At 52.5% G+C, this 25,586-nt stretch overlaps 1 protein-coding gene across 1 annotated transcript; it reads left to right on the top strand.

Moving 5' to 3' along the window:
* The first annotated feature begins 8,396 nt into the window (after window positions 1-8,396).
* LOC144727519 (lecithin retinol acyltransferase-like) lies at window positions 8,397-10,704 on the top strand. Its single transcript, XM_078606395.1, has 2 exons — window positions 8,397-9,182; window positions 10,542-10,704. The coding sequence occupies exons 1-2, from the start codon at window positions 8,532-8,534 to the stop codon at window positions 10,692-10,694; spliced, it is 804 nt and encodes a 267-aa protein (XP_078462521.1). The 5' UTR covers window positions 8,397-8,531; the 3' UTR covers window positions 10,695-10,704.
* Window positions 10,705-25,586: the final 14,882 nt, after the last annotated feature.

Below are 25,586 nucleotides of genomic sequence, written 5' to 3' on the forward strand. Positions count from 1 at the left end.
TGGTGCATGACCACCCACTCGGGGGCCACGATGGGGAACGACGCACTCGAGAGACCCTGCGTCGCCAGTATCTCTGGCCCAAATTGGCACAAGACGTGGCGGCCTGGGTACAGGGCTGCCGCGCCTGTCAGCAGTGCGGGCCGAAACCGGCACGATACCAGGTACCCCTAAGGCCGTTCCGCGTCAGCCGCACGAATCAGCTGGTCGGGATTGACCTACAGGGGCCATTCCCGCGATCCCATCGAGGCAACCGATATATCCTAGTCGCAGTAGAGTATTTCACCCGCTACCCCGTGGCAGTGGCCATCCCTGATAAAACGGCCTTGGTGGTGGCCCGGGCATTCGTGGAACACTACGTACTTAAGCACGGGATCCCAGAACGAGTCCTCACCGACCAGGGTAGCGAGTTCGAGGCCGAGTTGTTCCAGGCACTGTGCCGAGAGTTCGGAATCCAGAAGGACCGAACCACAGCGTACCACCCCCAAGCGAACGGTATGGTGGAGCGCATGAATCAGACCCTGGCGGGGAAACTCAAACGTATGGCGGCCGCAAATCAACGGGATTGGGACGAACACCTCCCCTACGCCCTTTTCGCCTACGCCACCACCGTACACACGTCGACGGGACAAACCCCGTTTTTAATGATGTTCGGCCGTGAGTCTCGTTTACCCGCAGATCTGCTATTCGGCGTCCCTTCCCCCCAGCCGGAGGAAGGAAGCCGCCCCGTGGAACACCTGTTGGAGACCCTGCGAGAAGCCCGAGGTCGAGCATACCCGCAAGGGGAAGCCGCGCATCGGCGGCAGGAACAGGGCACCCGACCCCGCATGGAACCCCCCTTATTCCTGACAGGCGCTAAGGTGTGGCTACACACCCCTCGCGTCGGGGCCGGGCAGGTGGGGAAACTGACGACCTACTGGCGGGGACCCTGGACCGTGGTGCGACAGATCTCCCCCTGGACGGTACTAATTTATGGCGGGGAGAGGGATCGAGAGACGGTGGTCAACGTCCGCCGCTTAAAACCGTGGAAAGCGGCCCCGGCGAGAGAGAACCCCGTCACTCGAAGGCCCCGTAATCCCGGAGTACCCGCACCCCTCGTGTTGGGGGGCCTCGCACCCTACATGGGCCCCGCCGGGCCCCCGAGACGCCCCGACCCCGCCAGGGGACGGCGCGGACGACGGCCCCTAAACCCCTCCGCTTCTGAGTTTGTACCCCAGCCCGCAGGTACCGAGGTACAGGGAGAGCCGCTGGAGTGGAGGAGGAGGCCGCCGCAGGAGCTGCAGAGGACGGAGCCACCCACCCCGAGACCAGCCACGAGGGCCGGACGGACCCCCCGGATCCCGCAGCGTTTCCTCGTGGGCGCGGCTCAAGCAAGGTGCTCCAGTCAACCCGGGACGGGGACCAGCACCTCGGGGGGCTATGTCATGCCGCCGCCACGAAGCCGTTCAGCAGGCGCCCCATCTAAGACCTCGCCACCACCAAGCGACGGAGCCGACCCCGCGTCCCCCTCACCTCACCTCGCACGAACACACCCGCACGCATTCCCCCCCCCCCCATAGAGCTCGTGGGGAGGTCACCTGGCCGACCGGTTTTTATCCGAGAAGCCCTTATCGGGATTAAACTTTCACGGTTTCCGGCGATCAGGGAATTGGACGACCTCCCCCGTGCTACGTGGCGCCGCGGCGCTGCGACCAGCCTTAATATGGTGGGGTCGCGGCATGGGGCATTCGGCCACCGCGGTGGAGGCGCATTTTCCCCCCACACACACCCCCACGGGTCGACGAGACAGGCGGAGGAGGGAGGGGACAGCATGAATAGCGGGACCGCATGGACTCTTGCGCATAGTCATGGAGGGTTGGGAACATTATGCTTGAGCGCACAGGCCCCATTGTTAGGAAGGGTAAGGGAGTAATTAGGATGTACGCCGCCAACGCCGCTCACTGATTAGCATATCAAAAGCGCCGGAACCGCCGTGCGCGGGCTCGAGGTGCACGAGCCCATTGTTCAGCGCAGCCTCCCTTTGATGTAGGGAGGATAAATAGTGGGGCAAAAAGGGGAAATCGCTCTCTTGCTCCGAGAAGCCAACGTCCAGGACTGCCCCAGCTCTGCCCTCCGGACGTCCGTGCGACGTGTCGAGGCAAGCAGCGAGAAAAACCCACGGAACGTCGAGTGCCTCAAACCGTGAGTAAGGAGGTAAAAGTGTTTCGTGAACGATAAATAGGGAATAGGTTCCGGGTTAGTAGAGTAGGCAGCCTCGTCGATTCATACTGACTCAACAACCAGTCCCACGTAGCAGACAATAAATCATTAATAGCTGATCGTGGCCTCGTGTGATCTCGTGTTATAAGTGTGAACGCGTGTGGTACTGTGTATGCGTAAGCTCGCGGCGTGCGTAATCAGCGTACCCCAGGTGCGCGATCATAACGTGAGCGGCGAGCGCGGCGCAGAGCGGCGCAAGAGTGGGTATCGCGTGTGGAGCTGTATGCGTGTGTGCGCGCACGTTCACGACGTGTATAATACAGGTGCGCGATCCTAGCGTGAGTGGTCAGGGTTGAGTGAGTGCCGCGCAGAGCTGTGTGTGGGTGTGCGCGTACGTAATTAAACATGCCTACTACGCGGACCCGCGGGGGAGGGGAATCCTGGAGCGACGGCTCTCACCCCATGGGTGAAGAACGCAGCAGCGGTTCGCCTAGCAGCGAGGGGACGAGTAATGAGGTTAACCCGGCCGTTAGGGGTACCGAGGGAGGGATCGCGGGGGCTAGCGACCCTCACACAACCTTTAAATAGCGGAGCGCGGCAAGGTGGAGCACGGGGACGCCCCAAAGAATCTTGCATGATGAATACGGCCTGCTCTTGCGAACCCATCCACCCTCTCGTGCTCGAGCAGAAGACGGGGGCGCCACCCGAACGTGTGGAACTCCCCCTTCGCAGGCGTTGATGTCGGCGGGAGCGGCATTTCAGCAGCAGGAGCGGCGTTCCCGCCGCCGAAATGGCGGGAGCGGCGCTTTGGCGGGAAGCGCGCCCGACCAGCCGCCGAAATGGCGGGAGCGGCGCTTTGGCGGGAACCGCGCCCCGACCAGCCGCCGAAATGGCGGGAACCCCGTGGCCCGCATGGCCGGGCCTCCCCTGCCAGCCCCCGCAGCGACGATGGTGTCCTCTCCCCGCGGCTCCGTCGCTCCATTCCCGATGGCGGCGAAGCAGCAGTGTGGTGACAGTCCCGCCGCTCCGCGTGCAGCGCCATCTCTCTCTCTCTGTCACCGGGGCTGCCATCCCCGGGGCTGTCAGAAGGATGGTCGTCACACCGTCCCCGTTGTACGAAGGCGTCCAGGTGAGTTTTATTTTTGTTTTTCGTGTGCCCATTTTACTTCCCTAGGATAACACCTAGCAATATTTATTTACCCCACTTCTGACACCAGATGTAGTAGGTTCGAATTAGGTGCACACGCAACTTGGAGGCAACACTATTTATTAAACGGTAAATAATATAACACTCTACATGAGGTGGTGACCACCTTCCTCAACTCACTAACACTCTGGAACACGACACAGACTGGACCAGGCAGGCAATGGCCTGCCTGGCCCAGGACGACGACTCGGGACTTGACGACCGAAGATGTCTTCACCTTGGAGTACAGTACAACAGCAGCCTCGCTCTGCGTTCACACCACGCTTATATTTGGTTTGGCGTGGCTGGCTCCGCCCCGGCGTGGCTGGCTCTCTTCAGGCCACGCCTCCCTTCCCAGGACACGCCTCACTTCCCCCACCTCTGGGAGGGTCCGGATCCCTCCACCACGTGACCCCCCAGGCACCCCCTTGGGGCCCCCAGCCTTCGTACGGGCCGACACAGTAGTGACCTTTCTCTGTCACTACACTAGGTTGAAGCCAGCTGTTGTCCGGCAGTGAAGGTCGCAGCGCTGATGACGCGGCGTTGCTAGGTTGCAAACAGCTGTCACCCGGCGGTGAGGGATGCAGCGCTGATGACGCGGCGTCGTCGGGTTGGCCCACGCTGGGCCCGGAAGTGACGTCGCTCCCAGCGGTCATTGCTCCCCCGGCAGAAGTGACGACACACCCGGATGTATTTGCTGCGGGAACGGCTGCCATCTTTGTGTGGGAGCCGGCGGAATGGCGCGGCCGCTGCGCCGCCTTCTCCCTCCTGTCTCCGCCTGTGAGCGACGCATGTCGTCCAGGATGGAAACGGTGGCGTGGAGCAGCTCGGTGAGGCGAAGCAGCGTTTCCTCCATTGCTGCTCTCGACGCTGGAGGAGGATCGGCAGGTGTGATGGACGACTGCTCAGCCGGAGGTGCGGCGTCGTTGTCGGCCCGAGTTGGCTGCCCCGTCGCCGCTTGCTCCTCAACATCGCCGTCAGGACTGAAGGTACGTGGCTCACTTCTTGTCTCCATTGCCACTTCTGACGCCAAATGTAATGGGTTCCGGAGACACTTGTAGAGGTAACTTCTTTATTACAATACAACACTCCAACAGTCCTGATACTCTGTTACAGCCTAGGTACACAGCCTAGATACACAGCCTAGATACTCTACTCTGGCTACGCTCTGGAACTCGCCCTCACAAGGTCGTAGAGTCGGGAGTTCCAGAGTCCCACCACTCGCTCTCACAACATCCCAGGGTCTTCAGATGGCTGGTCGTGGGTCTTGGGTCTTGAGTTACAACTGGCCCCGATCGTCTAGGGAGCTCCGCTTTTTATGCCTAGTCCAACGAGGGGTGGGGCCGTGTGCGCCACCAGACATCCCACAGAGCACACACAGCCCCCCCCCCCCGTTGGCGGCGCCAAAAGGCTTAAGCGCCTGGGAACCCAACGCCTGGCGCCCAGAGGCTTAAGCGTCTGGACCCCCTGGGAACCCAGCGCCTGGCGCCAAGGGGATTAAGCGCCTGGCCCTCCCAGGGACCCAGAGCCCCCAGCAGCCCCTCCCTTCTTATGTCACTACACAGGTATTGGCGATCTTCAGCACAGGTCAGGCATTGTGGTCTGATGTTACACGCTTTTCCAAGAAAGTTGTTTGCGGCAGAAACGAGGCGACTGCAGTAGGATTGCAAGTCATGGTAGGAGTAGAGCAGGTGGTCGAGGACTGTGTACGTAGAGACAGTCATGTATATAATGTGAGACGGTAAAGATGTGCATTGCTTTAGCAGGGCATGTTTTTCATGGGCTCTGGAAACCACTTTGGAAGAAAGATGAGTCCAAGCGTAAAGATACGGGTATTAGAGTCCACAGCACGAAATCCGTGCTACGTTGAGGAACACAGAGCTAGACCCTAACGGAGCAGCTCGAAAATAAGTTGGAATTTGAACTCGGGTGTCTGAGATGGATGCTGGGTATTTTGTGGCAATTGGGGCCCTACGGTTGTGCAATGTTAACTACCTCGCCTGGTATACAGGAGGTCGTGGGTTCGATCCCGACCCTGCGTGTGTATTTGGGAGTTTGCGTGTCTCTCCGTGGTCGCGTGGATTTTCTCAGGGTCCTCCGGTTTTCCCTTCCACATTTAGAAACATCCGTTTAGAGTATTTCACTGCTATACATTTCATCATGAAAAGCTACTTCGTTGAGCTATCACTTGTGATCAGGTCGCTTCTGAAAAAGCGCGATATAGCTCAGTGGGCTGTACCTAGTTTTAATACAGAAGTAGGCGTCTGGAAGGGAACACGGCAGCACTTTGACCTCTGTCCCACACACTTAATGCGAGTAAACTTAAGCAATATTTAAATTTGGAAAAAAATGTAGATGCTGCTAAAACCCCCAAAAAGATGCTTCATTAATGTCACGTTTCATTAGCGTATCATAAGCTATGAATTATGAGTGTATATATTACTTGTGCATCCTAACTTTGTAAGAATGCGAGAGCAAACATTCACTGGTGAATCCTCAACCAAACCCTGCAAACAAAGCACTGTGTTCAATGTAAAGGAAGCTGGGAGGAGAGAATAATACTGGAGTGGCTTGATTGATGAATGGGCCTAAATGAAAGGCAGTGGCACGTCAAGAAGGGCCCAGTTTTAATAGTGGGGGAAGGGGAAGTGGAAAACTGCCAGAAGCATGAAGACTCCGTTACTCAGGATGAATGAGTTATTGAGTTGGTATGAAGTTGGAACTTGCCTAAAGGCTTTCACTTAAAGTACTTCTTCTCACCACCACTCCCACGAAGTTCTCAACCACCCATGTAATCTTAATTATATAGTTTGGCATCGAGCTAGAACCGATGTCTAACAAGTGTCATCTGTTGCAACAAACATCTGATTGCTATAAGCACGTGACGGTTCGCCATCATTGTTGTGAGCGCGTGCGTGACTGCTGATGAGACAGAATCGTTAATTCATCATCATCAGAAGTCGGTTTCTTCTGGTCGGTGCGTAGCGGTCACCGCGAGACGCCGACAGGCGACCCAATACCGAGCACGCCGCCACGCAGAGCACAGTCCAGTTCAGAACTCGACTGTTCAGAGCGCATAGAAACAGTTGGGGTGGGGCCGGGGGGGAGCTTCGTAACGTCATCAGAATCGCTGTCTGTGTCACATTTGACGCGGCTCCGCAGGGGTTTCCCACCTTCGGTAGGCAAGAGTGGTTGACAACAGAATAATGAGTTGAATCTAATGTGTCACTTCTCCAACGAGGTTTAAGAAGAGGCAGCACTGATTTATGGGTTAAGTCACGTTATGATCTTTACAAACGTTCGTCACCAAACCACACGTATTTAAATAATACACGTGACAATTAAAATGGTTTGGCTATGTTCAGTGGTGGAGGATTTGACGACAGACATTTGGCCAGATCATTGTCGCCTAACTAAAACAATCCTAAGAATTATATTGGTTGTGAATACCTACGTGTTATGAAGTTTAAGATGCAACGGCAATTTTGGCTGCCCTGATGCTATAAGAACGCTATCCTTCAGCCATTCGCCTTCAGAATCAGACTAATTATTTTCCCTGCAGAAATCCGATGAGGTGTGAAGCGCTTTTTCACAGATTTCCAATAGGGGCGGGTCAGAAACTTACAACCACAAACAATACACAAACACGAAAGGAGTGGAGAGTGTAGGAAATGTAAGCAAATCAGTGAAAATAATATAAACTATTTGTATTTCACCAGGTAAGGCCCACTGAGCTATATAGCTCTTTTTCAGAAGCTGCCTGGTGACAAGTGATAGCTTATCATGTGGACATTTATAGCAGCCAAATACTCTAAACGCACGTTTCTAAATTTGGAGGGAAAAACACGAGGACCCGGAAAAAAAATCCACGCGACCACGGAGGAAAATGCAAACTCCAAATAAATAGGCGTCACGGTCAGGATCGGGATCGAACCCACGACCACTTGTATACTCGGCGAAGTAGTTAACATCTCGTCAGCGTGGCGCCCCTTAAACAATAAAAAAAAAAGTTTAAATTGCTTAAGTACATTAATTCACAAGCTTGGGAAAAGCAGCAAAACAACAGCAACAACAGTCCCAGACCACATCAACGCAACACACAGTCCCTGAGTAAAACTGTGCACACTACAATTGAAGTATCGATGGAATTGAGGACTCTTTGGAAAGTAAAATAACGAAGCTCTGAATGCCGCATCTGTCTCCCGATGGAGTTTGAAATGCGAGTTGTGGTGGATGTCTCATCGCGGCAGACTAGAAAAAAAGCCCAATTAAGGCGGAGCACTTTTTGCCCAAGTCCAGCATTCCTGTGGACCTGAGCCCCTGCACAAGCTTAGGTTAAGCGTGTAAATCCACCGTATTGAGGAATTTTCGTGGCTTTAAATACACGGTGAGAAATTCCAAAAGTACGTTTTGTAACTGCCTAAGCTGACGTGATTATATTGCCGAATCGTGTGTTATCGTACCACAGCACCGAGACCTTTCACAGTACCCACTTCAAGTAATCACGTGAGTAAACGTCTCCTGTGTTCATTTGATTTAAGCGTTTCACATAGGATCGCACGATTCAAGTTGTTGCTGGTTTTACGCCAGTGTTGGCCCCTCGTGAGAGGTCCTGGCGTGTGCACAGAGGGGGGTTGCAGCCCCCCACAGCCCGGGTTGCCTCCTCGTCCACTGCGCTCCAAACCCAAAATATCCTCAACACACGTGTGGTAGAGTTTTTAGGTCCCATGGGTGACCATGGATTGCGTGTTTGACGGCGGATTTTGTTTAATTTCAGAATGAATCGAGTCAGCTGTATCGGCAATGGATATTCGACCTCATTTGCACATAATTCTGGTGCTAAAGTACCGCAATGTGGGAAGATAAACAATCTTATATCACCTTTGCTACGGTTAAAACATCCGAATATCCCGTAACGTTCTGCACCAAATCCGGCTCCCGCTTCGCCAACAAGCAGCGGGAGCACAGCGGCATTCGCAGCTCAATCCTCAACCTCGTCGCCCACCCCCGAGTGTCTTGCGCAACAAACCCTCTCCCCTAATCTCCCACCCAATCCGCTGCTTTGATTCACTTGTTACGTGAGAATAAAACGCGGCTATTCACGAGCAAAACTCCCATTCATCACTGGCGAGAGGCGCACAAAGTCGGCATGCAAAGGAGCAGCATTGTGCAGGGCGGCGCGTCCCGCAATTATGAAGGAGCCGAGTCGCCGGGAGGGGACTCCCACTCCACGCGGGGTGCTGCGAGCCGCCCGAGGCAGGTCTCGTCCCGAAACGTCATTCCGCGCGAAAACGCCACGGCGGTGGCAGAGCGGAGCCGCTGCGCGCACCGGCGCGGGGACCTCTTGCAGGTGCCACGCACGCTCTTCACGCACGTGGGCATCTACCTGGGCGAGCAGAGGGTCGCGCACTTCTTGCCCGACGTGCTGCCGCTGTTGACGAGCGATGCGCGGCGCGTCCGGAGCGTGGTGACCAACACGCGCCTCGTGCTGGGCTCCATGGCCCGTAACGGCACGGTCCGCATCGACGCCTACGACGACTTCGTGTACGGAGCGCCGACCGTGCTGGTGAACGCCACCGACTGCGCGGAGACGCGCGCGGGGAATGGCGGGAGGAGCGGGGGCGGTGGCGATCGAGTCGTGCTCGAGAAGGAGCGCAGCCGCCCTTTGCCCGCGGAGGAGGTCGCAAGTCGAGCCGAGAACTTTCGCGGCGATTGCGTCTACTCGTTGTTGTGGAACAACTGCGAGCACTTTGCCACGCATTGCCGCTACGGATCAGCGTGGAGCGACCAGACCGAGCAGGTGCTGGCACGCACGCGGGCACACACGCGGGCATGCACAAGGGCACGCGCACGCACTTTCGCTCCTGTGACGTCATTCATACAAACACAAACTGCGTGCGGCGTTTGTCAAGCTCCAATATTTTTTGTTTTATCGAGGTGAGAACTTGAGAGAGAGCAGGATGAGTTTTCATCGCAAGAGTCACCAGGGTTCACCAAAGTGGCAAGTGCCATAACGTTACAAAAAACGAAGTGCAAGAATGAAGAAAATAGAAATCACAGCAAAAAAAAAAGAGATCCGAGCAAAAAACAACAGTGTTACAGAATAAATAAAACAAAGATAACGCAATGCTCCATTAATTACATTTCCAGTGACAAAGTTGACTCGAACAAATGTATTTACAATGTTGTTCTGATTGAATGAGATGCATTAGTGCGCATCCGTTTACAGCCCTGAACAATTCGTGGGAATTCCACCTGCCTGGGATGATGGGGGGCGAGTCACTCCACCTTAGACTTCCTCACATAGTGGTACACATTTTGATGATGGGATGAGTCAACCCCGCTCCCCCGAACCACCACCTCTCAACCAGGATTTGAACTCACAAGCTTCTGATTAGGAACCGCTCACTCTGTCACCGAGCCGCCTGGCCGGTGTTTATAGGTTCATGTGTAACGTGTTTTATCTATAAAAGCCCTTTAGAGATGGAAAATCTCGATTGCAAGGGTGTCTAAGGTGTCGATGACCACATGCATAGCAAACGCGTACTGCCAAGTATGCAAACATTTAACTCTGGAACAATTCGCATGGATGCAATGAACATCACGCTCGGTCTATGGAAAGTACATGTTCTGGATTTAATAATAATGATAATGTAACCATATTCGGCACCTTTCACAAGTGAATCAGGCCTCTTTGTATGGAAAGGACATATATAATGAAGGAATAACGGGACGCCAAGATCAGAGCCACATTTCTGTCCCCTCAACGAATGATAGCTGAAAAGGTTTAAACGGTGGTGCAGCGAACTACGCCACGTATGTATCTATGTATTTTGAGCTTCTTTCGCACAGTACGTAGCCAACCGTGCTAATCGAACAAGGCCACCCGTGTTAGATTCCCACTAACGACCAATAAGGAAGACGAATATCTGAACCAGTCCTGGGTCTCCACTCGGTCGACTCAGCCTCAAATGAGTACCTGGCGTGGTGTGTAAACGTCGCTATTGGGGAGACAAAGGCGGCCGGGCATGGTTCTGGCCACACACCCCCTCGTGTGCCGTTCCGGCCTTCATAGGTTCTACTCGCTAACAGCACTTGCCCCAACAGTCTGTTAAGGCTATACGGGGGTCTTTGTCTTTTCGTCTTTGTCTCATTGCAGTTTTGCGCATTCATCAAGGCGTGCATCCGAGACAAGCGCAGCGTGCTCTGCGGAGTCTCTCTCGGCGTGCTGCTCTGTCTCTACTGCGGGGCGTCTCTGCCACTCGCTCTGAGCACGTTCCTCTTCAACATTCTCCTGTGGATGGCTGGGTAAACCCCACTCAGCCGCCTCCGTCTCTTCTTCACGAGACCAACGATGAAGACGAAGGCGTCATCGTGGCCAAAGCTGTTGATGCTGCACCAGGGCACCTCCTCGCCAACGCTGTCTCCCCTCCGCAGCTCTTGAGAGTTGACAAGCGACCTCCACAATCTGTCCTCACAATATATCACCATCTGGCCTTAGGCTCACATAAATACCTCTACACTCATATAATATCAAGACCTCTAGGCTCACGTAGAGACATCTAGACTAATATAGAGACCTCTAGACTCACATAAAGACCTCTACACTCATATAAGACTCATATAGAGACTTCTAGACTCACATATATACCTCTAGGCTCACATAAAGACCTCTAGACACGCATAGAGACATCTAGACTCATACAGGCACACATCGACTCACATAAATCCACAGACTCACACAGAGACCCACTGACTCCCAGGAGCAGAGTCTCATTTGCACCAGTGGCGACATGGAAGTGACGGATTGTTACGTTGCTGTTCACGTGTGCGTAGCTATTGGGACTGCGATTTCAGGTGAATGTGATGCGACGCGGTCTCCACACGGCGGCATAGGGAACATCTCCTGTACACACAAAATAAATCCCGGGTAAGAAAAATAACACCCAGGGATGTTTGTGTTTCCCCCTTGTCATGTTTGTGTGTAACGCACCGTGTTGATCTTCATCCGTTTCGTTGTCTTCTTCAGAGACAGTTAAGTTTGACTTGAGTCTCGATCCCAGATCGATAAAGTGTCAACCCTTCACCAAAATGTAACGCTCACCGTGAAGCAGACATATGGCACTTATCTGTGGTTGATACACCTCCAGTAATAACCAGTGCGGCCTGTAAGAATCAAATCGCAAGCCTCTACAACAAGCGGCGATCACGCTGCCATGTCACCGCTGCTGCCATGACACCCTAGACACACCCCTACACACGAGATCAAACTCATACGCTCAGAAAAATGATCTCCAGTTGTGTAGCCTTTGAGTCTATGAATGCAGGAGCTGTTAGTATACACCTATTAATATTGGCATGCCTGCACCGGTTTCTTAATTATAATTTGGCCTTAGAGAGTGAAGAGGTGGGGTTCATACCACACGGGACGAGTGAGCATGGGTGAGCGAATAAATGCAGCTTACAAGGGTGGGTGGCACCGTGGCTTATCAACCTGTGCCTCTCGACTCACCGTCATCATGCGAGTTGTGGAGAACGTAAGATAGGCAGACAATACGCCAATACAATACACATCCGTCACTCCACATGAAAATGTACTATTTTCACACATCCCATTAGCCACTTGGCCTTTTGGTAGTTTTGAGCCTTTGGGCCTGTGCTCAGCAAATATGTTGAAAACAAATGTAAGTACTCAGTACATGTGAATTGTAGGCACAGTCAGTATAATAGCATTAATTGGGGTTTTAGCAGCTAAAGATTTTGGTTATTGATTATAAATACAGAAGAAGAAATCTGACTTTCATTCAGAATCTGTTTGGTTTAAAAATGTAAAAAAATTCGACGAATCAGAAGGCCGTGTTTCCCACTTCTTTTTTCGAGCAACACTCTTATTATTAGCTCAAAAGTGTCGCTTTTGCAGTTCATTGGAATCTGCAGCACAACAGGGCCGTGACGTCACCAGCTCATTAGCATGCGTCGCGGAATCACGCCACGCGTTTTCCACTTCTCATTTTCGTTGGGCACAATGAGCCAGCCACGTTTTGTGTTGTTCATATTCGGTGGCAATTTCCCCCACAAAAAACGCACCACACTCGAAAGCGGTGATAATTAATACCATAATGTGTGCATTGAAAGCATGTTTTGGGTCAACATTAGACATGCACTCCTCTGCGGAAATATAGAGAACAGTTACAAATCGTGATATAGGCAAATTGGTATTTTAATAGTGGATAGCACGTTATCGGTACATTGGAATGTAGACAAGTCAATAAGAATGATCTGCGTTAACAGTGTTAGTGATGTTGCGTTATGTGTAAAGTTTCATATTGACATGAATGTTGCCCTTTTGAATTAATCATAATGAATGCAGTCGTACAATTATGCGATGTGATTAAAGCTTTGGTAAGACATCACCATCACCAACCGCGATCCAGAGGTTTGGCAGCATTCATTTATTATTATAAAAAATCTCGCGCGTTATTATAAAATATTACTACAAGGACTCCGATACCTATGAACACTCGACTTCCGAACGTTCTGATACGAACAAGACTGTCCGTATATCCAGTTGCCTGTTCGGATCAAGAGTCGTAAGTTCAACCGCCGCGCAATAGATGGTGGTAGTGGCATCTACATCTGCAGAACATGAAGAACCAGTGGCATCTACATCTATAGGAGATGATACCACCTTTAAAGCCATTCCCCGTGTTTAGTGTACATGCCGTACAACATGTTTGGAATCGACAGGAGTAAAGTTGGACTTACGAACATACCTCTGGAATTTAACTCGTTTGTAAGTAGAGGAGTCCCTGTAAATTATTTTTGACTCCCCCCCCACCAACGCCCCTTCCTCCACGTGCTAGAGGATTGTTTATTTATTAACCACCACTGCTCCTCCCTGTGCTACGCGTGTGCCCATTGGCTGTTTTACATGGCTGCGACACTAGAAGCGATGCGCATCACAAAGTCGCACCACCACGAAAACCACCTTCCCCGTGTAGGTGGCTGCTCTTGCATGCGTGCTGCTGATGTTGGCGCTTTAACGTTTTCCCAGTCCCCTTCGCGCCGCTATTTTACTCGTGCGCACCAGTTGTATTGACGTTAAAGGCGAAAAAACGGCCACCATTTTAACAATGTGTTTGTAATGAGTGACTTCCGCGACACATCGTGTAGAGGGTACTTCTTTTTATTCACACATGGGCACAACACAGGTCAACCTTCTCTTCTCATTCTGAGTACAACGCTTAGATATTAGCGTCTCTACTGGCTACACACACGGTCGATCACACGGCGTGGTTCCACCCATCCACTCTCGGCTCCGTCGCTAGCTGGCGGCGTGCCGGGAAGGGTGATGGAACCCCGCAAGAGATCTTCATTGTGGCCGGACGATGGAGAGAGATGACGGCGAGCAGCGCCGCAGTCCGGACCCAAGACTCCACACACGAACCCCGATTCCTCCTCTGCCCCCGCTTATATCACCGCAGGCTCGGCTAGGCTCCGCCTCTGGCCACGCCATATCGTGGAACCTTCGAGCGGGATCCCGGAGCATCCCGGCCAGCCCCGCCCATTACCTTTGGCCCAGATACCTCTCCCTTTGGGATTGGATGCTGTTTTAGCGGTGCCTGTACCCGTGCTTCCCTTTTCTCACCAGCAGGTGTCATCATGTCATTACATCACCCCACATAATAAAAAAATGTAGCCGTCCCGGCTAATACTCAGATAACAGGTAAGTGCACCCATGCGCAGGATAAGAACAACAATTAAGAGCTATAAAAGCAGGACTCCAATTATTTTCCTTAAAAGGCGGAACAATCCGCAGGAACAATTCATACCTAAATAGGAGGAAACAAGGAGAAAAGAGAAAATTATGAAAGGGAACAAGACAGAGGAAAAGAACAGAACTCAATAACAACCACAACCTCTCCGCCATTCCCGAGCAATACCCATAATAAGGAATCAACGGAATCGCAAGCATTTGGACTGAGTTTGCGACGCTGGTCCATCGACGGGAACAGTCTTCTGCTCCTGCTCAGGCGGTTTGCACACCACCGGAACAGCCGGAGATGCGGGCTGCAACACAGGAGGCACAGGCGCAGCAGGCTCGGTGGCAACAGGCACCTCCTCGATCCCGGCGAGGCTTTAAAGCCTGTCTATTTTCACAGGCTCAGATGCTGTGGGCGGCACGACACAATCCTTCTGACGCACGCCCTCCGAACGCACCATCCCCGGCTCGTCGAACACACCAGACACCGGCAGACCAATTTTTGGAGATGGAGAGGCAATCCATTGAGGAAAAAATAGCTTCAACCGAGACGGATGAACAAACCAATGGCGACGGCTCACCCGAACACGCACACACTGTAGCCGTTTAACCTCGACACTTCCACGGGCCCTTGCCAGGGCTTATGCAGTTTAGGGCATGTACCAACCGGCACCTGCAGGCAATGTAACCATGCTCTGTTACCAATGGACCATGGTAGCACGTGATCCCGTTTCCCCGCAATACGTTCATTGTTTACCTGTGCTTTGGCGGCATTAAATCTGGCCGCCTCCCGAGCCGTGGAAATGCGTTGAAGGGTAATTTTCACATGCTCTGGCAACTTGGATTTCTCCTTATCCAGTGACGAACCCAATTGGGCATTAAGAGGAGGTACATTCTCCCTCCCATACATGAGAAAAAATGGTGAAAACCCCGTGGAAGTATGAGGGGCCATCCTATATGCGGCAAGTACACTCGGAACATGCAAATCCTAGTCCGTTTGCGCTGCGTCAACCGCCTGACAAAGCATGGAGGTCAGAGTTCTATGCAGGTGCTCCACCATCCCATCTGTCTGGGGGTGGTACGGCAACATTCTAATTTTTTTAGTACCTAAAGCGTCGCAAACCTCGCGTAGCAGATTAGATGAGAAATTGCGCCCCTGGTCAGTGAGCAACTACTCAGAGGCTCCCTTGTCCATTACGTAACCATACAAAAATGCCTCTGCAATGGAAGCCGCCGACTGGTCAGGCAGCGGCCAAGCCATAGGCCATCATGAGAAATACTCAACCTCCACTAAGATAAATTTATTCCCTCTTGGAGTGAAACCGAAATGGATTGCAGTGGAGGACGGGACTTCCGCTTGGTGGTTTCCTGTGCGCACATTCCGTACACCCTTGGACCACCTTGTAAACATCAGCGGTCATCCCCGGCCAATAATAATCACTCTGTAGTGTCAGTAAGGTCTTCTGAACACCAAGGTGTAACAATTTATCCTCGCGAATCAGGTCACCCCGTAGAGCAGTGGGGACGACAACACGGCAACGGTCCAACATGTCCTCTCTCCACATCAATAGGTCATCATGAAGAACTAATCGAGGCCCATCAATCGACGCGGGAGTTTTCTGTAAAAAATTTGCACGACACCGCAAGACCCATAGAGAATCATCATTCGACTGATCGTGCACCCATGCAGGGCGTGTAAGGTGCAAAACGCTATCGGTAGGCGCAACCGCCCCAGTGGGCTCCAAGTCATTAAATGCAGACATGACGGTAGCCGATGTCAACGTCGAGGGCCTACAATGGCCCGCACCCAACGAACATGGACGAGGCGATTGAGGCAACCGGGACAAGGCATTTGCATTACAATGTCGTGTACCTTTCCGATATAATCACGCGGAATGAGAATTCCTGTAGAATTTCTAGCCAACGCGAAAGTTGACCAGAAGGTTGTTCAACCTTGAAGGAATACTGAAGGGCTGCGTGATCCGTGCAAAAACGAACTACTTGCTGTAGAGGTAAGGCCTGTATTGTTGGATGAAATAAACGATGGCCAACAATTCCCTTTGAGTGACACAATAACGACGTTCTGCAGGGCAGAGGACACGGCTGCCGTACGCGACCACTTTCTCAATCCCGTTCTTAACTTGAGACAAAACGGCACCTATGCCCGTGTCACTAGCGTCAGTGTCAAGAATAAATGGCAGCGAGAAATCTGAATACTCGAGGGTGGTCGCGTCGGACAATCATTCGCGAAGGGCTAGGAATGCAGCCTCTTCCTCTGGTCCCCATCAGAACCTCTGGTTCTTAGCAGTCAATGCATGCAAGGGTTTGGCGACCGTGGCAAATTGCGGTACAAACCTGTGGTAGTACGACGCAAACCTGACTAAACTGCGCACATCACCCACACATTTAGAGGTCGGCCAATCGCGAACGCAAGCCGTTTTCTCTGGATCCGTGGCTATGCCCTCAGTGCTAACAATGGGACCCAAATAGCGTACCGAATTCTGTAACAAACACAGAGATCATTTCAACCGAGTAGATGGATTCTGGCTTAGCAATCATTGGAAGGATTTGATAAGCCATTTCGGGTCTTAATTGATTGTGTTCACAGTAATAGGTTTTTACCCTTTCAACTGGTACAAAAACTGACACCTTTATACAAGGCATCATGTTTGCAATAACCACAACACAAGCAGTCAAAATGCAAACAAAAAGAAACAACTCTGATAATGATAATGATATGCACTGTCCTTAAAGTTGATTGGTCCACACCCGAGACAGCTTTTCTTAGAGCCTAGTCTCCATTGGTGTTGGACCAGATGACGTCAAAAGGCATACAACTCAAAAACAGTGCACTATCAGAGTATTGAGAGCTCGGGGTAAGCATTTATACGCCAACATGTCGTCGACCGCCCGTTGCACACATTCCTTTTCTACTGGGCTCAAATCGGGACGAGTCCTGACGAATAGGGCCGGCCTCCCCTGTGTTGATACGACCAATATCAAATTCACTTTTGCTGAAGACGTCGGAGAACTCGCACAAGAGTGAATGCAAGTCGTTCTGTTGCTCCGAAGACAACTGCGAATTCTCCTGACACAGTGCTTATGCCCACATCTCATTCGTGACCCCAATTTGCTTTACTACATCGACAACTCTGCCCACATCTCATTCGTGACCCCAATTTGCATTACTACATCGACAACACTCTGCGGCGCAACGGTATCATTCTCACAAAACTCGGTTGTAGCGTGAGCCACCACCGTACCTGCCTGAACAACAACTGCACCAGGAGCCACATTAAGCACTTGCAAGAACGGGGCCTGATAGGAGTGAAGGACTGTTTGTGCGCCAACTAGCGCCAGTCCGGGAGTCGCCGTATTTGACAGTCAGAAAAACTCCAGCTGTCGGATCAATATTCCTCAATTCCTTGTGATAGTGTAGCCGTACAAGTATCTGAGATCCCAGCGGGATCTCCACCGAATCCTTAGCCATAGCTTGTACCATGATGCTTGCTGCCAAACATACATGCGACGATGGCAAAAAAAAAACAATTTGCGACCTGACGGCATTTCCACACAACCTTGATCAACCAGGATTTTAATATTTTTGGGTCTTTCGGTAAAGTCACGTAGATAGGTTAATAGAAAACAACAAAAATAATTAAAAACTACGACGTTTAGATCGCAACACAAGCAATGGTCATCAAGTGAAAAATTAGCGGGAAAGCTGCTGAAGCAGGATGTTTTAAAGGTTTGAAATGGGTGTAGCCCAAGGGTCATAAGTGAAGTGGGCGGGGCTAGTGATGTTAAAGTGAGAAATTTGCATGTAAATGTCAGATCGGAGAGCTACCTCCACGACGACGAAGCTGCGGAGGTGGCCATTGTATTGAGAGATTAGCATGTCAATGTAAGATTGCAGAGCCACCGCCACATCAAGGAAAACGAGCAATGGTGGCTGTGTTAGTGAGACATTTAACCTGCTAATGTAAAGACATTTAACTTGTTAATGTAAAACCAGAGAGTCGAAAATAACTACTAACATCGGAAGGTAGGATGGAAACATCACAGCCAGTTATGACTTAAACTGGTTAATAACGTCCTTCCAATGCTTGCTCAGTTTGTACCCATCTTCTCGGTTTAAATTGTCTGGGACTCTCTAAACGTTCTCAGCTACTCCCCCCGTGTCCCCTCGTTCACTTTCGGCCCACATTACTCACCCCGGCTCATCACGTACTTAACCCGGTGCCTGGGTGACTCATCCTCACATGGCCCCTACAACCAAACGCCCCCCACCACACTCTTTCAGTGGCGCACTCTGTGGTGATTCCCTGCGGCGCTGGTAGAGGCTGGAATCCCCTCCTCTGTCGGTAGGACTCATCAGGCTTCCTCCTGCTAGCACCCAGTACCATGCCCCTAGTGGCCCACTGAATGGTACTGCATGGTGTGTTTGCCTCTGCTCCTGTTTCAACGGCACTTGGCGCTACACGCCGTAGTGATCCATTTAACATCACTACAAAGGTTTGAAATGGATGTAGCCAAAGTGTCAGCAGCATGGGCAGGGCAGCTAATGGTAATGTAAGTCATGGTACTCGTAGAGGGCAACAACGGCACTGGTAGTGAGCTTCCAGCTAATAAAGGGCTACTGCTAGTTGTGATGGTCGTAGTGGGCAGTAATGGTCCCGGTGGTGGGCATCCATCAATTAAAGGGCTGTCAGGTCTAAAATGGCAACATTACAGCCAGGTATGACTTAAACTGGTTGATAACATCCTTCCAGTGATTGCTGAGTTTGTACCCATCTTCTCGGTTGAAGTTATGTCTATGTCTGTATATATGGATGGCTTCATGAACAAATCTTTATTGATAGCCAGTAGGCTTGCAAAAGTACCTTCGTCTTAGAGAAATACATTTTGCGTGAGCCCACCGCATTAAAACAATGATCAGACTCGGCCGAGGTATTGGTCCTACCGTGTTTCAGATCTACCTTATGTTCACGAACACGGTCCGAGACATGTCGTTTAGTTTCCCCAATGTAACTACTGCCACAGACACAACTTGTAGACGCCGGGGTATTGCACGTCAGGGATCACATCCTTCACAAATGGGATCAGATCACACATTTTATGTACTGCGTTAAATCGAACCTGGATTTTGTGTTTCCTCACAAGCGTCCATCATCAGATGATGATGGACGCTTGTGTTGCGCCAGAAACGTCGTGAATTATTTTATTTTATACCTACGTGAATTTACCGAAAGAACTAAAGAGTATGGATTCCTGCAGTCACAAAAGCTTCAAATTAAGATTGATGTCATCTTTCTTTTTAAATTGAGAAAGCTCAAAGCGCTCATCTTTGCTGATGTGGCTAATAGGTGTCTTAGCGTTTTTGAGGATTGCAGCGATTTCCGATCTTGCCACGTTCAATGGCTAGGTGCTGACGGTTGGAAATACATCGAGCTCTATGGTGTAGAATTTTGATGAGGGAATTCTTCTGGAATTGATGGTGGTGGGAGTAAGGTTTTAGGTAGGCATCTGTATGGGTGGCTTTCCCGTAGACAGTGTCCCATTGAGCCATCTGGTCTCTTTCAATTTAAACACCACCTCCATAGTGAATTTGATGGCTGGGTGTATGGAATTTACGTGGTTGAGGAATTGGTTCAGAGCTGGTCGGCCAAATGGCCAGATGACGAACGTGTTATCTACGTACCTCTTCCACAAAGACGGACGTAGAGTGGATGTGTTGGGGCCGCTGGCCCCAAGGCCTCTCCCTGCTGGGCGCCGGCTGCAGGGGTCCCGCCGTCTCCCAATCCCTCGCTGGTGTGCGAACAGCTGCTGCTGCCGCTGGGCTCATCGCTCGCTGGATAAGGGCTGTCGCTCGAAGGCTCTCCTCCTTGGGTCGCACCCCCGCGAGTTCGCGAGAGGGGCATGGCTCGTCGCCGGCTCACGGTCGCCTGCAAACGCTTCGTTGCCTCTCCGCCAATCAAACGCGATGCCTCCCCTCACACAGCCCTGCGCAGCAATCACACGCTCTGAACGGGGGGTCAGGGGTCGGAGGGCGAATGACGTCGCTCGCGTCTGCGTTGCCGATTGAGGTTTTTGTTACGGGGGGTTTAAAGGGCTGCGAGATGGGCGTTTGCAAGGGGGGTTAGTCCGTACGCGGTGCGGGGTCCGCAGCAGCAAGAGGGAGCGCACACCCGTGGAGCACTGACTACACACGCTGTGAGGGCACGTACACACAGCACCACGCGCTTTCACACGCTCGTCGAAACCACACGAGGCTGCGATTAGTTATTAATGATTTATTACCGACCGACTGTAATTCACTGTTGAGTCAGTAAGGATCGGCAGGGTCTGTACCCGATTTATCTAATTTGATGGGCTCTAAGCGGTGTTGGTTTCCCTAGACTCAATCCTAATACTCTCTTTCCTCTTACTCACAGTTAGATGCGTACGGCGCTCCGGTGGTCTCGTCCTCGCTGCTCACCTCGACACGTCACACGGACGTTCGAGTGGCCGAACTGGAGACCGTCCCGAGGGTTGACTTTCGGAGCAAGAGGGCTTCTACCTTTCTGCGCCCCCCTTTTATGGTTAACCCACATCAAAGAAAGCCACCGCCGACCCGAGGGTCTTCTCAGCCAATGAGGTAGCTGTGCTTGCTCAGCCGCACTCCCGGTTTCCCTAACAAAGGGCCCGCCGCTGGCTGCGGCGAGGGCGACGGTCCAAGAGCACATTTGCTATGCTAATCAGCCGCCCACCCTGGTTTCTCCCTTCGTTCATGGCTGCGTCCCCCTGCCCGCCTGCCGATCCGTGTGTAGGGGTGCGTTTTAACCATAGTGGCTGGATAGCCCCCACCGTGACCATGTAATCTCAACCCAGGTCACAGTGCCGCGGTGAAAATTAGCATCGGGGGAGATCGCCCAATTCCCTGGCTGCAGGAAACCGTGAAGATTATCCCTATGAGGGCTTTCGGGTGAAAACCTGCCAGCCAGGTGACCTCCCCTCGGAGCTCTATGAGGGGGAAATGTGTGGGGGTGTGTTTATGTGGGGGGCGGTGAGGGGGAAGCGGGGTCGGCCCCGTCGCTTGGTGGTGGCGAGGTCGTAGATGAGGCGTCCGCCGAGCGGCTTTTCGGCGGCGGCATCACAGATGCCTGGATAGCATCTGTCTCAAAATTTTCCATGAAAACATTGGCTACAACTGGAGATAAGGGAAACCCCATTGGGGTACCTTCAACTTGATAATTGTTTTTTTTTTTACCCTTCTATCTGGCAACAAAACTGACACCTTTTTACAAGGAGTCATGTTTGCATAGACCGCAATACCTGCAGTCATAATACAAACAAAAGACATAACTCTGATAATGTGCACTGTCCTTGAAGTTGATTGGTCCACACAGTTTTCCTTATGGATTGGTGGAAAGGTACCACGTGACCCGGGTATTAAAAGGGGTGGAGACGGACAACACGTGGTCAGATCTGGAACGAATGGAGGGTGAGGCCACGCCGAAGCGGGGTCCAGGCTGCCACGTAGCCGCCGGACGCGGGATCTAACACGTCCGAGGCCTCGGATATTCACCGCGGCCATCGCCTTCCTCAAATTAAATAATTTGTCGCCGGGGGCGACTGGAACGCGTTCACGTGGTGGTTCGAGTCAGCCTTCTGGTCGGTGCGATGGACGGAGGCAGAAGCGCTGGAGGCTTTGCCCACGCTGTTGGACGACGTCTCCTTGGCAGTCTTCCGCTCCATCCCGGCGAGTAAGAAAAAGACGGTGCGTGACGCTTTCGCGGAAATGGCGGAGTTCTACGAGCCGCCAACGGCGGCTACCAGGAAATTCATGCAGCGGCGTCGAGGAGCGGATGAATCGCCCTTGGCCTACCGAGGGGTACTGTTGGCGCTTGCCATGGCCACCTACCCCGATTTGTCAACTGATCTCCTGGATCCTCTCATCCTTTCTAGAATGATTGAGTTGTCCCAGGAACTTAACATATCATTACCGGTGTGCGGCCACGGACCGCAAACGTCTCGATGGGCGGCGACCGCCTACCTATGGGCTTGAATGCGGCACCGGCGACGTTCCAACGCCTGATGGAACTGGTGCTAACGGGGCTGCAGTGGGAAACGTGCCTCATATATTTGGACGATATCATTGTATTCAGTCGCACCTTCGAAGAACACCTCCAACGGCTGGAGACTGTCTTTCAGAGGATGCGGTCGGCTGACCTTAAATTTAAACCAAAGAAGTGCCACCTTTTGCAACGATCTGTCCGCTACCTTGGACACATCGTCAGCTCTGACGGTGTGTCCACGGACCCTCAGAAAACGTCTTGTGTCCGGGAGTGGCCCACGCCCACTTCAGTGGGTGACGTACGGCGGTTTATAGGGTTCGCATCCTACTATCGCCGATTTGTTAAGAATTTCGCGACGCTGGCTAAGCCGCTGCATGTTCTGACAGGGAAAAATCAGAGATTTAAATGGGGCCCGGAAGAGGAGCGCTCTTTTCAGACTCTCCGGGATCGCCTGGCCACCGCTCCGACACTCGACTACCCAGACTTTTCCCAGCCGTTCATCCTTGACACGGATGCTAGAGACATCGGCATAGGGGCCGTTTTGTCGCAACGGAAAGACGGGGTCGAGTGAGTGGTGGCATATGGCAGCAGGGTTCTGTCTCCTGCCGAGACGCGCTATTGTGTGACGTGACGGGAATTGTTGGCAATCGTTCATTTTGTTCACCAGTACCGGCCGTACCTGTATGGAAGGAAATTCCTCGTGCACACTGACCATGCTGTCTTGCAATATTCATTGAAATTGGAACAACCGTCCGGTCAATTGGCTCGGTGGTTGGAATCGCTGCAGGAGTTTTCCTTCGAGATCACGTACCGCAAGGGTACTCGCCATGTCAACGCGGACGCTCTCTCTAGGTTGCCCACAACCCCTCCCTGCGCCTGTCTGACGGGTACGCACCGCTGTGCGGCGCTGCCTACCCCGCCCTGTCCGGTCATGAGGGCGATGTCAAAGGATGAGCGCCAGGATAATATGCTGCATTTGCCGCACTCGGTGTGGCTACACGAGCAAGAGGCTGATGCCTCTTTGGCTCCACTGCGGGAATTGGTCGGGAAACCGAGATCTCATTTGGCAGGATGGAAATGGCAGTTGTTTCGGGGCCAGGCGGGATTACTAATGTGTATGGATGGGTTGTCGGACCGTTCACGCCTGGTTGTGCCATCGTCCCTTCGCCACAATCTGATCCGCGCGCTGCACGCCGACAAGCTGATGCACCTTGGCGTGCAGAAAACATTGGCCGCCATGCAGCAGGATTTCTTTTGGCCAGGCATGACAGCGGATGTCACTAGCTTTATCCGGTCATGCCATGATTGTGCGAAGCGGAAACCGCCACGTCAAAATTATGTCCCGCCCCTATGATCGATCGAGGTGTCCCATATTAATGAGCTGGTTGCTCTGGATATCCTGGGCCCGTTCCCTCCATTGGCTAGGGCAATAAATACCTTTTGGTCGGGGTCGAATACTTTTCTCGCTGGCCTATGGCCTGGCCTCTACCTGACCAAACGGCCTCATCCATCACCGAGGCTTTCTTGAATGGGTACGTCATGGATAAGGGAGCACCTGAAGGGCTGCTCACGGATCAAGGACGTAACTTCTCCTCTAAATTGCTCAAAGACGTGTGCTCTGCCTTGGGTACAAAGAAAATCCGCACTTCCCCTTACCATCCACAAACGGATGGCATGGTGGAACGATTTAACCGCACCCTTTCGGCCATGCTTTGTCACACGGTGAGTGAAAAATAAACCGATTGGGACTTGCACATACCGGGCGTCCTGGCGGCATACCGCATGGTCCCGCACGCGTCCACAGGATATTCCCCATTTTTCCTGATGTATGGCCGTGAGAATGTACCCCCAATTGATGTGCAACTTGGTGCAGCGGGGAAACAACCATCCCCTTCCTTGCCTGACCACGTGCGGGACTCGCTTAAATGGGTTACGGAGGCGCGAGAGACTGCCAGATGTGCGACGGCCCATACGCAGGCAAGGAACGAGAGGTGTGCGCGTCGATCACGAACTGACATGCCTTGGTCGGTGGGCGATATGGCATGGCTCCATTGCCCTCAGGTGCCAGTGGGTATGTCCCCTAAACTGAACAGGCCTTGGCGGGGCCCTGTGAGGCTGGTGGACATTCGGAATCCCCAGAGTGTTCGCATCCAATACGGCCAATGTCGTTGGTATGTTCATTCGTCGCGGCTCAAGCCCTATGTTGACCCGCGTGGTGGCCCTTCATCCCCACTTGTTGACCTGCCGGGGTCTGGCGTGCCGAATGTGCCACTTGCCTCGCCGATTGATCCCCAGTGGGGCCGTGTTCTACCCCCCGCAGACGCACAGGTTTTGAAGGACGACGAGACTCCGGACGTTCCACCTCCAGCGGGGCCTGTCCCAGCCACAATGGAAACCGAAAATTCTTCTTCTTCTCCACTGCACCCACCTCCTGCTGAACAGTCGGCGAGGCAACCACGTGCGAGGGGAGGAGAGGGTCCGGCGTCGCGTACGCGGTCGAAGTCTCTCCCACTTCGCTAATACTGTTGTCCTTGCGGTTTGTCGCCCTGGTGTTACTGCGCTATAGGGGCGCCCTAATGTATGTCGGTTGTTTTATGGTTCTAATGTTTTAATTCCTCTGCGCGTTGGTGCCCTACTCCCCTTACCTTGTTAATGCGTCATGGACGCCCTAAGATGTTGTTCAAAGGATTCGGGCTGTAACTCTTTTCCCAGCTAAGACGGCTGACTTTTTACACCGGGGGGGGGGGGGGGGGGGGTCATGTAATGTGAGGATATATCTGGGTGGTTGATGGATCACACCTCGTTAAGATGATTGGCTCTACCGGTCCTGGCCCATAGCCAATGGGGGGAAGTCTAGGGGCGTGGCCCTGACGTAATGGGAAGGTGACATCTGTAAGTAGAGGATTGGATCTGCTGGCTTTAGCCACAGCCAATGGGGGGACGAGTCAGAGGCGCGGTTCTGGGATCGTACGATGGAGTCTAGAAGATTCCATGGAGGTTAACCAGGATTAGTGGAAAGGTACCACGTGACCCGGGTATTAAAAGGGGTGGAGACGGACAACACGTGGTCAGATCTGAAACGAACGGAGGGTGAGGCCACGCTGGAGCGGGGTCCAGGCTGCCACGTGGCCGCGCGTGTCTCTCGCTCTCTCTCTCCCTCTCACGCTGTCTATTAGCAGCGTGAAAGAGTAAGACAGAAGTGTTGTGAACGAAAGACAAATAAAGACCGGATTCCAGAAGCCGCTTCCACGACCTTTATTACACCATCATTAAGTAGATTCTGAATTTGTTATTGTATGTGGTTTTGTCCATGATGACTGTGGCATTGCCCTTGTCGGCTGAGAGGATGATGATGTCATCTCTCTTTTTTTAATTGAGAAAACTC

The sequence above is a fragment of the Lampetra planeri genome, chromosome 25 (genome assembly GCF_965212315.1).
Source record: "Lampetra planeri chromosome 25, kcLamPlan1.2.h2, whole genome shotgun sequence".
In the NCBI taxonomy this organism is placed as follows: Eukaryota; Metazoa; Chordata; class Hyperoartia; order Petromyzontiformes; family Petromyzontidae; genus Lampetra; species Lampetra planeri.

What these genes read in the sequence shown, in the direction of transcription:
- LOC144727519 (XM_078606395.1), top strand. Translation starts at nt 8,532, where the DNA reads ATGCAAAGGAGCAGCATTGTGCAGGGCGGCGCGTCCCGCAATTATGAA. An exon ending in GGAGCGACCAGACCGAGCAG is followed by an intron (nt 9,183 to 10,541) that starts GTGCTGGCACGC and finishes GTCTCATTGCAG; the next exon opens with TTTTGCGCATTCATCAAGGC.